General features: G+C 42.4%; 1 protein-coding gene across 3 annotated transcripts in view; it reads left to right on the forward strand.

Moving 5' to 3' along the window:
- The window catches only part of ATP8A2 (ATPase phospholipid transporting 8A2), a 499041-nt gene that overhangs the window by 370960 nt on the left and 110832 nt on the right, over positions 1 to 17249 (forward strand). For all 3 annotated transcript variants that reach the window (XM_060234774.1, XM_060234775.1, XM_060234776.1), the window contains one exon: positions 976 to 1083. In XM_060234774.1, the coding sequence (XP_060090757.1) occupies positions 976 to 1083 (108 nt within the window). The remainder of the gene's footprint in view (positions 1 to 975; positions 1084 to 17249) is intronic.

Genomic DNA, 17249 nt, shown 5'->3' on the forward strand with positions numbered 1-17249 from the left:
TACTAGACAAAGAGAATGTTTATCAAACAGGACTGATTAACTTGGCAAGCTTTGTTGTTCTCCCAAAATGGAGTTTGGCATTTATAAATAGGTAGGATGGTCAACTTCCAGGTGGGATCTGGAGATCTCCCAGAATTGTAACTGATCTCCAGACAATAAAAATCAGTTTTCCTGGAGAAAATGCCTGCTTTAAAGGGAGGTGGTCCCTCCCTTCCCCAAATCCTCCCCTCCCCAGGGTCCACCCCTAAACCTTAAGGAATTTCCCACCCCAGAGCTGGTAACCCTGGTGATCTGCCACAGCAATCTAGAGATCTCCCAGAATTAAAAGTGTGCTCCAAAAGACATAGGTCAGTTCTTCTAGAGAAAATGGCTACTTTAGGGGATTACTTCCATGGCATTATATCCCACAAAGGTCCTCCCCTGCCCAAACCCTACCTTGTCCAGGCTCCATCACCAGATCCCCAGGAATTTCTGAACCTGGAGTTGGCAGCCCAAGTGCTTTATCAATCACCAGTCTCAGGTGGACCATTCAAGACAGTTTTTAAAAGGCGGTTTGTTGTGCCAACAGACAGGAGAAATTTTACCTTAATCTCTTCATCTTGCTATTGAATTTTTATTTTAAAGTCCCTCAGAGACATGTGGCAGAACATAGTGGAACTAAAGGTTCCTTGTCCTTTGACTCAGCCTCCTCTGTCCCTCAGTGGCAGAAATTTTTGGCATAAATAAATGTCTGGGGAGGAGGGGTGTCCAGTGAGGTCCTGACCAAGAAACCAACATGCTGTCTCATAGAGAACATAACATGAGAGTTTTCTGAGCAGTATAATCAGTCTTGCTCCACATTTCAAAAGTGAGTGAGATGTCAAAAGGTCTCTGTGGGAAAAATTAAAAAGAAGGATCCGAAACAAAAGGATACCTGAGAGGGGAGAGGGAGAGAGACTTCCTCTGCTGGGCCTTGATTGTTTCTTTTTCCTACAGTTCAGTCACTTGGCTGTGTGGGGAAGCATGCTGCTATGGCTGGTGTTCTTTGGAGCCTACTCGTGCATCTGGCCTGTCATCCCTATTGCCCCGGACATGCTTGGACAGGTCAGTTCCTTTGCTTCACGGTGGTAGAGAGCTGGGCAAGCAGATTTTCCAGAAAAAGCATTTCAGACCTGTTCATAGCTGTACATTTAAGTCGAATGTAAGACTGTGGTGGTGGTTTCAAAAGGAATGCTGTGAAGTTGCAGTTTGGTTTAAATGTCTTCCTGGTGTAAAGTTTTTTTTTTTTTTTAATTCAGCTGAAGACATGGCTTAGATCCTAAGTTCCTAACCAAGGGCAGCCTTACCCCTTTCTCATCTTTGGGAGAGGTGAGATTCAGTTTCACAGCCACTCCCTCCACCCCAGAACTTTTTTTGGTAGCAGGAACTCCTGTGCATATTAGGCCACACACCCCTGATGTCGCCAATCCTCCTGGAACTTACAGTAGGCCCTGTACTAAGAGCCCTGTAATCTCTTGGAGGATTGGCTACATCACGGGTGTGTGGCCTAATATGCAAAGGAGTTCCTGCTGCAAAAAAAAAGTCCTGCTCCACCCCCATCTTGATTTGTATTTGTCAACCATACAAATCAGAATGACTCCACATACCATTGCTGTGCAGGCACAGCCCAGATACCTTGCAAAGAGGTCACAGAAAGCGAAAGCAGTATGCACCCAATTCTCTTTTTAAAAAATTATGTTATAAAGCCAATGGTGTAAGAAGTATCTGTAGACTGGTTATTCTAATGATGTTGTTTTTGATTTATATTTTGTCTTCTTGTGATCAATTGTAATGGCCTTCGGCTGTAAGCAAAAATATACTACCTTATCATATTGTCATAAACCAAACTATCTAGCATAGAAGACCAGGACATGATTTGGAAAGGGGGAGGGGGTTGCCACACTGTAAAGAGCTCGTGGAAGCAAAGCCTCCAGATGCATATCAGCCAGGCCTTGTGAACAAAAGCCTATGTATGAAGGAAGGGAAGGTTTGCATCCAGAAAGCTGGTAACACTTTTATAACTTGTGTTTATAAATCTATGCACATATATTTCTCTCAGTTGTGGGTAGTGCACTTTCAGGATTTGGCATTAGTAATGTGATATTTTCCAGTTGGTGGTTTCTTGTATGGAATAGCGCTTGCAAACTAAATGTTTTCTAAAGCAGTATTGTATATCTTTTCTGATTGCCCAGCTTTTTTCTAGTACACTTTGACTTGCAGAAAGGAAAAGAAAATATACCTGTAAAATAAATTACTGGGTGACCATAACCAGGAGGGAGCGGCATGTGTCACTAGCAGTTACTTGTACAATGTTAAGAGAGGGTTTGGATTTGTTCCTTCAGCATCTATTGAGTTCCAGGTGGTGAAATTCTCCCTTTCAGTGTCATGATTTCATCCCTTGGAGAATAGGGAAAAATAATGAGCCTGTCAAAACCACTCAGGAGTCCGATGGGACTCTGTAAAATAGAAGACTCCTGGGGAAAAATGAAAGCTTAATCAATGTAAGTGAAAATACTACAGGGAGCAAACTCATAGTAAATGAAAATGTGTTGTTCTAGCAAGTTGGAAGCCACATTTACAAGTGTAAGAAAACACCCTATGAGTGACTGAATGACTTTTATATGTTTTCACAACCAATGGTCATGGCAATATATATCCACAGAAGATTAAACAAAGAAGTTAGAGAAATAAAATCATATGGAAAAGATGAATGCTTCAGAAAATTCTCCTCTTACTAGTTTTTCCCTGGATTTTTGATTTCCAAAATGCTTGCTCTAGTTTTCAAAGTACAATGGATTTCACTCCTCTCCAAAAGAATCCCATCGCAAATTTCTGTTCTATGGCCAAGCAAAATGTTTGCATTTGCAGAGAACTTATTCCTCCTTTTTCCATGATCTTTAACCTGGATCTGAACATGTGGCATGTGAGATTTCCTTTACAAAATGGAGCATGCACTCTATTGCAACTTGTGTGTTTTAGCATTTTCCTCTCCAACTGGCTATTTTCTGGTCACTGAGAGCCAGGGTGGTGTTGTGGTTAAAATGTGGACTAGGAGCTGGTAGTAGATCCAGGTTCAAATCCCCACTTTGCCATGGAAGGCCTGTGGCTGCGTTTAGACCAGTCACACACTCTCAGCTGAACCTACCTCACACAGGTTGTTGTGAAGATAAAATGAAGGACAAGAAAATGATCTTAGTTGTTTTGGATCTCAATTGTGGAGAAAGGTAGTGTGCAAAGGAAGTAAAGAAATAAATTTCAGAATTGAGATCAAATTTGCTTCAAAAAACAGCAGGCAGAGCATGGGGTGAGGGGGGGGCAGCTCCAGTTTTGACTGAACTGCAGCCCACCCTCCACCTTATGTGAATGGCTGAGCTCCTCATATTGAGGTCCTTCCATATTTACTTTTAAATAAAATAAAGTCAATGAAGAGATTCCAGATTCTTAATCAGTGGACCTTTCTTACACAGAATAATTATGTTATGCTCCATCTCTGATCTTTCTCATGTTTTATAAGTATGTATGCAATTTACTGTTGCAAAGTGGGGTGAGCTTTAAGCCGCTTTCTCCGTTCCTCCCCATAGTCTTCAAGGCAGATGGCGGTTTATTCCTGTGGGGGCAGAACCTGGCCTTCTGGCTCTGTCCCCTTCTATCCTGCCTGCCTATATGTGCCTCCAAGGAGTTTGCCTTTGTCCCACGCAGGGCAAAGTAGCTGGCTGGTTGTCTTTTAAGAGGCCTTAGCCTTTGTTATTAGGCATCTCCCATATGAGGACAAGCCGTTTATCATGAACCACAGCTTCTGCTATCTACCAGACACTGACAAAAACAATAATATAGTTCATGCAAACACAGGACCGTGGTCATATTGACTAAGAATTTTATTAAAGGCAGTGAGCTGATTTGGAGAGTGGGAGTGCTATGCACGAAAAAGGTAATTGGGACATTCCTGTTTGGTGAGAAGATCAGTCCACTGCTCAGGTTGGGTTTATATCTCCGTCGGACACATATCAGCAGTGTCATTCTCTGTCCTCACTGCCCCTCCAGCCTCCCATGACCTAGGAAAATGAAAGCTGAGAGAACAGTGGCAGAGCAGAACTGCTCCTAAATGCAGAAATCATTCTGTTCCAACTAGGATCATTTACATCATTGTTTTATGAAGACATATGGTTCTGATGCGGTTATGACTATGAAATTCCAACTCTGTATCTCTAATTCAAAGTAGATGTCCTCTGTGACAGGAGATCAAATTTTGCTATCTTGGTTTGTTAGGCAAACAAAATGACTCAAAATGCAGCTATCCAAAATTTTTGGAAAAGACACCTTTTTTAAGATTAAAATACAGCAAGTAGCATAATATATAATAGATTATATCATTTAGAAATAGATTATTGTTAAGTAACTAGCCATTTGGTATACCTGCCATCAGGACTGGCCTTTGGACGCATAGAGCCCTAGGCAGACTCAGGCCCCCTGCACCCCCCCCCCCCCGTGCACTGCCACGGAAGTGGGGAGGAGGCAGCAGCAGTGCCGTGGCCACCCTTTTAGGCTTGGTGGCCCACTGCTGCTGACCTGCCTGGGCATTGGCAGTGCGCCCCATGGTTTTACCCGTCGATCAGCTGATCGTGGGGGGGGGTATGCCTTTAGATAGTCCGGAGCCTGGTGCTCCATCGATGGTTCTAGGCATTTAAATAGACTTTGGGGGGAGGGAGGGGGAAGCTGGGGAGCAGGCAAACTCGGTGTTTGCCGAGGGGGGAAGGCCGAATTCAGTGCCCCCACCCTGCCGGTGCTCTAGGCAACTGCCTAGTTTGCCTAGTGGGTGAGCCAGCCCTGCCTGCCACATGACTCTTTGATCTTGTAAAACCTGTGAGGTGTTTTCAGAGATAAATAGAAAACTCTGGGGTAGAAAGATTCTAGCAGTGGATCTAAGCTTACTGATAGTCACTTAAAAGCTTATTGATAGTCACGAAAAAGCTGCATGTTAGAAAAGAAGAAAACAGTTTTGAAGCAAATTAACGTTTGGTAAAATTATTATATCATTTCATCTACTAAATAAGAGGAACTCTGAAATCCTCCTGTATAAAATCTGGTTGTGTTCTAATAAATATTTCATTATGTTGTGATAGGAGATAGTAGAAGTCATGGCAGATGGTTGTGGACAGCTTTCTAGAGTGAGGAGAGAGAGTGACAGGTGATAGGGCATGAGCTGTTGGTAGGCTCATGACTGACAATGTTTAGAAAACTAAATGCCTTGGATAATTTCCTCTGGCATCCTCAGTATGCTTCACAGAGCCATTTGCTTCAGGACATCTCATTCATATTTCCATAAATTAGGGGGAGATTTGACTAGCAGCATTGTACAGAGCCACAAAACATGCTTTGCATCCTCGGGCAGTAAACTCATAGTGCTTCTGCTAATATATCAGTATATGAAATATACCATTGACCTAGGATCACAAATTAGAAGCTTTGTTTAAAAAAAAAAATCACGGCCAATTGAAGTGTTTATGAGAACTTGTTTTATTTGACACTTCACTGAATATTCTCCAGTTTCTATTTTCAGATCAAAAACAGCAATTTTAATGATGAATAATTTCTGGAAAACATTTAGATTGTTCAGATATTCACTTTTTCACTAACCTGTTCTATCCCCCCTCAGCAGTGGCGGCTGCTTTGGCTCACTTTTTCCTTTTGACTACAATTTATCTTCCTTGGTCATTCACATGGTTGGTTGATCATAGCTAATCAGGAAGCTCAGAGGCAATGAGATGGTATGTTGCTACATATCCAATCAGATTTTAGTGATATGGTGACATCACTGGGGAAAAATGTGGACAGTTGAGAGCACTTCTTGGATGAGGGATGCCTGCCAATCAAAGTCATAATTAGCAGGTTGACATCAAAATGTTACATGGTTAGTCAGATTTGCCTATGTAGCCATGCCACTGAGGACTTGTAAAATGTAATAATAGTGAGAGCAAGTCCGATAAAATAAATGAATAAATAGATATTTCTCCAGGGATATAAAAAAGTAAGTAATTTGAACTCAGCCTTAATTTTATTGCATCTAAAGAGGGGTGTGGGATTCTGCATCAGAGTTGTGCTTGGCATCTGCTTCATATATACTTCCTTCAAAAAAAAATTGTACTTCAAATATATTATTTATACTCACTGGACTTCCTGAAACAAATGATGTGAGAAGTGGCATTAATGCTTCACTATGGCTGACAGTACTGGAGATTATTTTTATGCAAACCATAATGTTTACACTGTGTGTGATTGAGTGTGGTCATTAACATTGTCCAGTACTTGTAGCACTGTATTCCTAGATCAGATCAATTACCCAGCATGTTAAAGGTCCATTCATCATCTAAGCAAGAATAAAGAGATCTGGGAGAAAGGGAGTCAATCCAAGCATAAAGATTGCTTCTAGCATTCAGATTAAATTTGAGAACATCTCTCTGTAATAGAATTGTCAGTGTTTGTCTCCCAGGACTATATGTTATAAATAAAGCCCAAGAGAGGATTAAAATATAAATCTCCCACCCTCCTTCTATGAAAGATGGCCCATAACAATTCAATGGAAGAGGTGGAATATATGAAACTTCAGTTAATAGTAAAAGAAGTCTGCTGCCAGTATATAATAACAATTTCACAGGAGCCTGGAGGCGGAAAGTGCCATCAAGTTACTGGCATCCCTATAGAGATTTCAAGGCAAGGGACAAACAAGAAATTATTTGCCATTGCCTGTCTCTGCATAGCAACCCAGGAATTCCTTGGTTTTGCCTATCCAAGTACTAACCACAGCCGACCCTGCCTAGCTTCCAGGATCTGATGAGAAAGGGCTAGCCTGGGCCATCCAAGTCAGTGGGGAGTCATGCTAATCCATGATTAAGGAATATTCCTTCCGCTATAGTGTTCTCTCTGTCTCTGTACACACACACACATATACATACATAGTGCTTTACAAATGGGCAAAATCCCAAAATCATGTCATATGTAAGCAAGCCCTGGTGCTCCTAAAGGAGCTGTCCAATAATTATGAGACTAGTTTTCACTCTTTTTTATTATTTAAAATGGCAGAACAGAGCTTGAATGAGAAGGTAACCAGTAAAGTGCAATAGCTGTAGGTAGAGCTAGGATGCTAAAGGTGTTGCATATCAGATTTCAGGTTGCATCCTCAGCTGAGGTAAAAAAACAACAACAAAGAGATAAATAGGAGGGCAGCAGCACCAATCTTCAGAAGAACAGGTGACCAGGCAAACCTAGAAAGGTATGAAACACAATAATTCTGTTTACCAGATCCGTCCAAATTAACTTGATGGATGCGTTTTGAGCACAACAACCTCTTCATCAGAGGCAAATTGTTGGTTATTGCTTTTTCTCCGAGATGAGAAGTATCATTCCTTTTGCAAACAAAAAGGATTGTAAGTGCTCTCTTGATCTGAAAAGAAACCCTTCATCTCATAAACAAACAAACAAAAAAAGACCAACAATTTCTCTCTGATGAAGAATATGTAGTACTCAAAATGCATCAGGCTAGTTAATTGGGAGTACATCACTAAATAGAACAGCTTCATTTAGACACCTTTTGAGGTTTGCTTCTTTACTTGTTGCTTTGTTGTTGAGAAATATTCCTCTTTTATCCTTTCCTCTTATGCCTTTAATACTGAAGGTGAGGTACTTTACTTCATGGGTGTTTTATTCTTTCCTTTGAAGCATCTGCCATAAGGCATCCCTGGATACAGCATATTAAATCTGATGGACCATTAATAGGTTCTGGTTTGGTAATTCCCATTTCCCTTTCTCAGTGTAAGCGTCTCAAGTTTTGTCATGGATTAATTTATTTTGATCCTCTAGAACAGAAACCACTGTTCTTTTTTAATTTTTAGGGGCTTCCTTTAGGAAGAGATCTTTTCATATACTGTGCTGCAATATGAAGTATTTATTGCTTTTTTGAATGACTTGTTGTATCATCTTGTCTAAGAAAGGATTGCTTTGATTTAGATTGCCTTGATCGCAGCAGATCAAGTGTAGTTCTTCCGCGCCAAGCCAGTAGTTAGAGGTCCATTTTTTCCCATCATTTTCTAGTTTGTGCCCAGTTACATAATCAGTTTTCACTTCAAGATTCTGCCTATTTCTAAACGTATGCCTCGAAAGCTGTGGAGAGACAGCTGCTGGCAACTGTCTGCTGCATCACATGAGCAATACTTAGAGTGATCTACTTGTATTACAGGAAAAGGAAAGGTCTCCTGTGCAAGCACCAGTCATTTCCGACTCTGGGGTGATGTTGCTTTCACAATGTTTTCATGGCAGACGGGGTGGTTTGCCATTGCCTTCCCCAGTCATCTACACTTTCCCCCCAGCAAGCTGGGTATGAATTTTACCAGCCTTGAAAGGATGGAAGGCTGTATCAACCTGGAGCCGGCTACCTGAACCAGATTTTGCTGGGATTGAATTTACGGTAGGTTGTGAGCAGAGGGCCCCAACTGTAGTACTCTAGCTTTACCACTCTGTACCATGGGGCTCTTACTTGTATTACAACCTTTCCTAAAACTGTTTGTAAAGTTTAGGCAAGACATTTGGCCTTATTTCAACTTATCGAGCATCCACAAAACCTAAACATGTGACAATAAGGCTAGAGATAGACTCAGCTGCAGGCCTCCTCTTTGAGATGGAGTCCAGGGTTCCTGTACAGGGGCTGGCAATGGCAAACTACTTCTGTGAGTCTCTTGTCTTGGAAACTACAGGATTGCTCTAAGTCAGCCACAATTTGACAGCACTTTACACAGATGTGCAATATTGCCAAGGTGTCAAGTAGACTTCTTCTAGAATTCAGACTCTTGACAACTGAAATCAACTCCTACAATGCTTGAACAGTGTAGCAGGGGTGGGGGTGGGGGATGTGTGTGTTGCCTGCCTTTACAAACTGCAGTCAAATATCTAATTTCCTCAAAAAAAACTGAAGGAGATTGTGTCATGAGTCGGGATTGGCATGAACCAGGAAAATGTGATTTGGTCCATGATATGTGGTGTGTGTGGTTTACAAAACATGGACCATCATGAATTTTTTATGCTAGACAAACTGGTGTGGTTTATGGTGCAGAGAAACCAGACTTGCACTAGATCTCTGGCTGCCTTTCCTCTGCTTGCCCTCCATATTTGGTGAGGATTGGATTTACAGGGTCCGAGTCATGCCCCCCCCCCCGCAAGAAGGTGCCCCCAGGAAAGTGCTTTCTGGGGAAATGATGTGCAGGTTCAGGAGGGTATAGAATAGATTCTTTGTAAGCTAGAGACACCAAACTCACAACAGATCTCCAGCTGACTCTCTTCTACCTGCCCTCTGAGTTTGGTGCCAATTAGATATATGGAGTCCAAGTTACAGCCCCATCCTCCATTGTTTCCAATGGAGTAAGATTAAAACAGAGAATCTCTCAGTAGAAACTGAAGGTGGGGGGCATTTTTACAAGCCCAGCAGAACCAGTGCACTGTGGCAGTGCAAACTCAACAAGACAAAGGTCAAACCAGGAAAGTACTTTTGGGGAAATTGTCAGGCATAGGTTCAAAAGTGTATAAAATGGACCCCCTAAAAGCTACACATACCAAACATACAGGGAACCTCAACCTGCCACTGACTCTTCTACAATCTCTCCAAGTTGGAGGTGGATTACATTTCTTGAGGTACACAGCCTTCACTGCTGCCAACAGGTTGGTGCCAGTCACCATGAAGCCATGGACAATATTGCTGCCACCCACCTATTCCCTCAGATTACTCTGTATCATGGTGATGATGTTTTGTGCCATGTGGTCTGCCTCCATCCCTGCACATTAAGCAGAACCACTTAGTAGCCCAGTAGCAGGACTGTCCCCTCCTGGGGCCTAAGTTGCACCCTGAGAGTTTGGATAGACAGGTCCTCTGGTTGCCACCAGTTGGCAGTGAGGGGAAGCAGCCATGCTGCTGGCTGCTCCAGAGGTCTGCTGATAAGTGCACATTTTGTCTTGCACTCTGGAGAGCTGAGCCTTGACCATCACCACTGTGATGTGATGCATGGTGAGCAAGCCATGTTAGCTCATGGTCCTCCGCAAGGGGACAGAGTACTAGGGAACCAGATGTTGCAGCAGCTGGTGAAAGACTATGTCCTCTATCAAGGCAAGTGACTGTTGCCTGCACCCTCCATGTAGCCCTTCTGGATGGCACTGTTGGCATCCCAAAGGGAATGACCATTTGAAGGGTGGCCTGCCTTGATATCCCACCACCCATGGTACCCTGAGTGCCTTTCTTGGAGAGGCCTTCTGCTCCCCCTCTGCTTCTCCCTGCTGAGAGAGAGTGGGCCTCTTCTTCCTCCCACTGGCCACCACTCTTTCCCTCGCTGTGGAGGACAGAGGATGACAAGTGTTGGGGAGTTGCGCCCCTCCAAACATGGGCATGGCACACCTGGCACCCTGCCACACAGGAGTGACTGGGAAGGGTACAGAAATGTTTCCAAAGCATGGGCTGGAAATGATGCCCCAGGACTGAAGAAGGTGAGAGGAGGAACAGCTACTTTCTGACATTAGACTGGGAGGGACCATGGAAGGATGTACTGGAGGCTGGAGCAGCAATAGGGTGTTGTGTGGAAGGGGAGGATGCTTAACCCCACTTCTGAATCACTGCTGTCAGTGACTTATCCAAAGAATGTTAGTAACCACTGGTCTTTGGGCAGAGCTAACAACTCTTTGTCCTCTGTGGAGAGCCCCAGGAACAGATCAGGGGAAGAAGGCTCCAGAATCTCTGGTGATGCCCTGCTGAGGGCAGACTCCTTGGGAATGTCAGGATGGGTTTGGTGCCCAAAGACGAGGGCCTATGCTACAGAGTGAGTGAAGAACATCTTCCCCCCATGATGAGCCCCCTTTGCACCCACTTTCACTCTCATGGCACAGAGGAGTCGGTTCACAATCAGGAGGAATGGAAGGGTATGAAATATGGGACCTCAGCCAAGGAACCCAGTAGCCCTGAGTCCTCCTAAGACCCCCAACCCCGGCAGGGGAGAGAAATCACAATCAAAATGTGGGTCCTCAGCAAAGGAACCCATCAGCTAAGCCCCTCTGTTCGGTATGAGCAGACTCCTGTAGCTTTTGGAATGTAGCTTTGCCAGACTCCTGTTCACATAGCTTTGGAATGTTTAATGGTTTTAATGTTTTATCTGCTCTAAATGTTTTAATTGTTTATATATTCAAATAATTTTTTAATTTTATGTCTGACTAATTGTTGGGAGCCGCCCTGAGCCACTTGTGGGAAGGGCGGGATACAAATCATAAATAAATAAATAAATAAGAGACAGGATGACTCAGAGCCTTGAGTCCACCTAACATTAAAATCCTAGCAGCAGGGAGGAGTTCCCAGTCATTTTTTTTAATTCAAGTTTTTTTTATAAGGAGTTCCCAATCATGAGGGAATGTGCTCTGCTACTTTTAAAAAGTTCCCTGCCTCTGTGTGTAACTGCAAACAGCTCAGAGAAAAGCTGCAGAGAAATATGTAGCATTCTGATCCCATAGAGCAGAATGGGAACTCTGTTAATGGCAGCCTCCAGTGCCTGTTAAGCTTTGGAGGGCTCCGATTGGTGTTTCCAAGGCTGGAGAATTCTGCCCTGCCTCAATTTCCTTTGCGTTTTGTAAACAGTTAATTGAACGGAGGCTGTCTGGAAAATGTAATCATTCACAAACTACCACAAACCATTCAAAATTCGTTAGGAACTTTGTGAGCTGGTTGGTGCCCATCTCTAATCATGAGGGTGTTGTACATAACTGCAGATTTATGATCAGCTTCACAGGGACATGTGAGATAACCAGCTGCTAGGCATGCATAGTTGTTGGAAGGTTGCTTTTCTGTGTGCACCTTAAGAGAAATCACTACAGTCAGCTTCCTTCTTGCTGTAGCGTACAGATCTGACAGTCAGAAGGCCATATGTTAGGCCTTGACTACTTCCGAGCTTTTACTTAGTTGTAAGAAGCAACTTAAGAAACTAAGGGATAATTCTCTCAGTGATCACATTTTGCATTAACTAAACTGCTGATATTTGCAGCTCCAAAGTATTTCTGAAGATTTTTTTCCCCCTTATATTTTTCAATGTAGGTTTTCTTCTTCTTGGATAGTGGTTTCTGTTATTGCCCTTCTGGTTTCTCATGTTTCAGCAGCATTTGGCACTGATTGGAAGATTAGCTGTTCCAACTGTGGCTTGTTTGTATATGAGCTCTCACACGCATTATACCACAATGTGGACATTACAGCCCATGGAAAAGCTTCATTCACATATTAAGCCTGAAATCAGATTTCTGTCTGCAGACGTAGGCTTTTGGTGCTGATCTTGTTTGCTTTCATTGTTAATGGTCTCTGGTCTGTTTGATGTGGCTTTAGAACTTTTCTGGACTATACCCGAGGCAGACAGATCAGCATGGCATAATGACACATGCGTGTGTGTTTTTCAAAGCTGTATTGAAGGGATTTCAGAGGTTCTCAAGCTGTGAGCTAAACTTCCCCAAGGAGGCACAAGCTATTCTTGGGAGAGGGAGGGCATAAGAGCTTTTGCTTGACTTCTCCAAGACCAGCTTTAGTGTGCGTGCTTTAATTTGACTTTGGTGCTAAGTACTGACTTGTAATCCACACCTGTTCTTTACAAATGCACTATGGAAGACTGTAGGCAGCTGTTGGAACACTCACCCTTCCCTGCTGTGATATGTACTCCCTGGAGCAAGGCCTGCCATTTTCCTTGGGCAGAAGTGGAAGAAGCTGATTCCAGAAAAGGCTGGTCAGAGAGGGGGAAAAGCTGGAGGCACCTTAGCAGCCTTATATTATTTGTCACCAATCAGGTAGCACTGTTAACAACTTGAAGGCAACTGACAGATTCCATTTTGGAATTAGCAGAAATCTGCAACGCTGGATGAGGCAGAAGCACACTTACCATTGGGTTTTTCTTGACTGGTATGTGTGCAGTGCCGTGTGTGTGTGTGCGCAGTGCCATCATGCCGCAGCCCATTTACTGCAACTCTGTGGGGTTTTCAAAACAAGAGACTAACAGGTGGTTTGCCATTACCTTCATCAGCATGGTGACCCTGGACTTCTTGGTGGTCTCCCATCCAAATACTAACCAGGGCTGACCCATCATGGCTTCCAAGATTTGATAAGCTGCCCCTGTTGCCCATTGGCTAAGACCACCTCTGCCCAAACTTCCAAGTGCTGGTTCTGCTGGTGGATGGGTTAAGTATGGGCATTACCTAGATAACACTATATGAGCATATCCAATATTTACAAAAAGGCCCTGTGCAGACATGCCAATTATATGAGAAAGCAAGGATTTAGCATGCTGTTGTCTAGACATTAAATAGTAGCTGTAGTGATGTGAAGTTGGAGAATTCCTAGTTCAGACATTTTTTGGCTATGTCTGCACTTCGCAGCTGTCTGTTGTATTTCTTCATTCCTTTGGATTTTTGTCCTTGATTCTCCCACAGTGTGCATTACCCTTCATCTGTTTTCTGCGTGTATGCCCTTCCTCTTCAGGGAATCATAGGCTGTTCTTTGGATTGGATAATTTTTAATTAAAAAATTGCCTTAAATGGGCAAAAAAATCTGGGGTAATCTTTCTCTAGCATTTGGAAATAGGTTAGCTATTGTAGTCAGGAAAGATTAAATTTAATTACATGAGATGGAAATTGGTGAAGATGGATGGAAGAATAGGAGGACTGGTGAACATGTGCATATTCATGGTGTGAATTCATATCTCCTTTTTTCCTGTACTCTGTATTACAAGATTGCCTTTATTGGAATTGCCAAATTCAATAGATATTTTAACAAAAAGATTTATAACATAAAATACCAAAATGTTGATGATGCATAGTTTAGAGACAATAATAAGTGACAATTTATGTATTTTAAGAAAGTATTGCAGATGTAGACTTGTATTCTTTGAAAGTATTTTTTATGCAGAATAAGATGAATATGTACTTTCATTTCCTATCCCTTCCTACTCCATATCCCCAATTTCTTGAAATCAATACAACTTTAAAATAGAGAACATGTGCATATTCAGAGTGAAGTTTTGAAGGGAAGTGGGATAAAAATTCTGTTGTTGTAGGAAATACTAATGAATAATGTGTGGGGGCTATACAGTGATGTGGAGAGAATGCATCGCTTTCCCCTGATGACCTCAAAGGAGGGGAGGAGGAGGATGGATAGCAGGATAGGAAGGACAGATTTAGTAGTCAAAATCATGCCAGGATGAGATTACAGATCCCTAGGTTTTTACCCTGTGTTCTGTTTAACACTTCCACGTGAACTGTGGGTGTATCCTATGTTCCCACATGTGTGTTATCTAATTCAAATTGCATCTGTAGCCCAGTGAAGAAGGGGTTGCAGCCTTTTCCCCCATTTTCATGACCTGAAGCAGTCTCAGGAGGTTCTATTTGGTCTGTTGGGGAAATTCACGAGTGTACATGTGGGTTTTTCCAAAAGGCTAAATATCCCCCTCCCTTAGCAAATAGTACCCTCCAGGAACAAGTTAAGTCAAGAAAATGGCATGAGGGGAAGGCTGAAGCACCTTCTTCAAGTGTGTCAGTCAAGAATCTGAATTAGGCAAAGGAACTGAACCTTCAACTTACATGTAACACAGAACACTGGGGTATGCAAAAAAAAATTGGTATTCCTGAGTATTCCCAAATCCTAATATCAATATGATATTGGGTTTGGGGTTAACATTTGGGAAACCTGAATTTATTTCGCTCCATTATACCCTATGGGGAATGGCCAGAAGGTATAATGGAGTTCAGAAGGCATTTAAAGCAGTAGTGGCACAACTCCACGAGTTCAGAAGAGTTTACTTGCTGGGTTGTGCCACTGTGGCAGCACAACTTGGTGAGTGAACTCAGAAAGAACTTTAAAAGACTATGGTTTCTTTAAACGACTTCTAGTCACACCCAAATAAAAGCCAAATAATATCAACTTTTATTTGGCCATAGCTATTTCGGTAGCAGAATCAGATTGTATAATATGTATTTGGCTGAATAAATCCCTGATAAATACTGATTAGGTATTTTTTTAGTATTTATTCGGCTCAATATATACCGAGTGCACATCCCTAGTGGCAACCCAAAATCTAACCTGTGTACTCTGTAATGTGTAAACAGATCTTTTAATTTCTCCTCACCTGTTCACATGATCCTGATTCAGGCTGATGTTGTGCATAGATTTAGAAACTGCTAGGAGATCTGTTATCTCCATCTCATAACGTTTGATCTCTTGTGTGGTAGAAAGAGCCATCAAGTCACAGCTGACTTACAGCAACCCCATTAGGTTTTTCAGGCAAGAGACATTCAGAGGTGGTTTGCCATTGCCTGCCTTTGCGTAATGACCCTGGACTTCCTTGGTGGTTTCCCATCCAAATACTAAGCAGAGCTGACCCTGTTTAGCTTCCAAGATCTGACAACATCAGGCTAGCCTTGTAAATGATAATAAAGAATTAAGACTGATTGTTGGCCCCAGAGAGCTTACTAAATTTAGACAGAGGCAAGACAGAAATTCAGCAAAGGGAGGGCAAGCAGATGGAAGAATACCAAGTGATGAATGTGAGCAACTGCTATATCAAGTACTTTGGTCCGTTTGTTTGGTGATGATGAAAACTTAAGCCATAGGCTTCACTGAAGAACTACAATTTGTAGAGTGCTGAGTTGAAACAGGATATTTACTTCTTTTCAAACTGGTGTATCTTTCAGCACAATGCTGCAGTGCCCATTCACTTATCAGATGTATTCATTGCAGACAGGGCTTTTTTTGTAGAAAAACCCAGCAGGAACTCATTGGCATATCAGGCTACACCCCCTGAAATCACCATACTTTCACACAGGGCTTTTTTTGTAGAAAAAGCCCAGCAGGAACACATTTGCATATTAGGTCATACCTCCTGGGACGAAGCCAGTTGGAACTACATCCCTATGCGTTCCTGCTCAAAAAAAGCCTGATTGTAGGCAACAGTGAGCTCCTATCCTACCCCAAGAAGGCCCAAGACAAAAGAAAAATAAAAGCTAAGTAATCCATCTTTGGCGTTGGTTTGACAAAGTTTCCAGATACAAGGGACAAACCTCCATGATGTCAGTAATATATTAGCTTAATGGGCATATTCTATTCTTTGCTGAATTAAAAAAAAGTTGTCTCAGGCTCACACTGTTTGCTGCGGTTTACATTCTAAGTAGAGCGTTTGATTTGTTGCAGTTTTCTGGGAAAATAATGGTGTGAACCAAAGCCCTGCTTGGGATTTAAACGCCTCTGATCTAGTCCGGTAGAACATGTTCTGCTTCACCCTCTCAAGAGGCTGGGGGGGGGGGGGGTGTGTGCATGGTGAACAATTCTTGCTAGGGAAGGCGAGGTGTTGCTGGGGGCATTTGTGTTTATGATGAACCTGGACTGTAAAATACTGACATCTGCCTGCACAATCTCTTGTTCTGTGAACAATTGCATTCTTTCTTTCTCTCCTTCTGCTGGCTCCCATGGTGAATACTCACAGGCTTTGTTCCAAAGATTGCAACCAAAAGGGATACAGCATTATAATACACAGGAGATCTGTTGATTTCATTACAGAAACTTCAGAGGAATGTTTGTGCACTCTTGCCTTTGACATCACATCCAGGAAATTCTTCATTGGCTTGTTCAGTGCAATAAACAGACCTCCTGTATGCAATCATCTCCTGAAGAAATCCCCGTGGTAATGTGTAAAGCTAAGAACCCTCCCATGTTGGATGTAGGATTTCAAATTCTTTCAAGGGGAAAAAAAGAGGCTGAGAGAAATAACTAACAGTGCAATCCTAAACCGAATTACAGTCTTCTAAGTCCATTGAAGTCATTGTGCTTAAAAGGGTGTTACTGTATTTAGAGCTGCAGTGCATACATTTCAAGGTTCTCTGCCTGTTCTTGAATATTCTGCTGAGCAAACAAGCCTCATAAGGTGACAGAGATATTTGATAACTAATTGACCAGCTGACAAAAGGTAAAATATTAAAATGAGACAAGCTGATTAGACTGAATAGGTAAATTCCAGTTAAATCTCTGGGGCCTCATGAAGAGGATCCTAAATGTTTCATAAAATATGCCTAAGCAGAGCTGTATGAACACATGTTGCATCATTCAAAAAGGCTGTGAAGTGGACTGGCGGTCACAGACTGTTACACAGACGAGTTTTAGACTTTCTCTTTTAAGATGACAAGAGCAGTTGCAC

Source organism: Heteronotia binoei, chromosome 3, assembly GCF_032191835.1.
Source record: "Heteronotia binoei isolate CCM8104 ecotype False Entrance Well chromosome 3, APGP_CSIRO_Hbin_v1, whole genome shotgun sequence".
Taxonomy (NCBI): domain Eukaryota; kingdom Metazoa; phylum Chordata; class Lepidosauria; order Squamata; family Gekkonidae; genus Heteronotia; species Heteronotia binoei.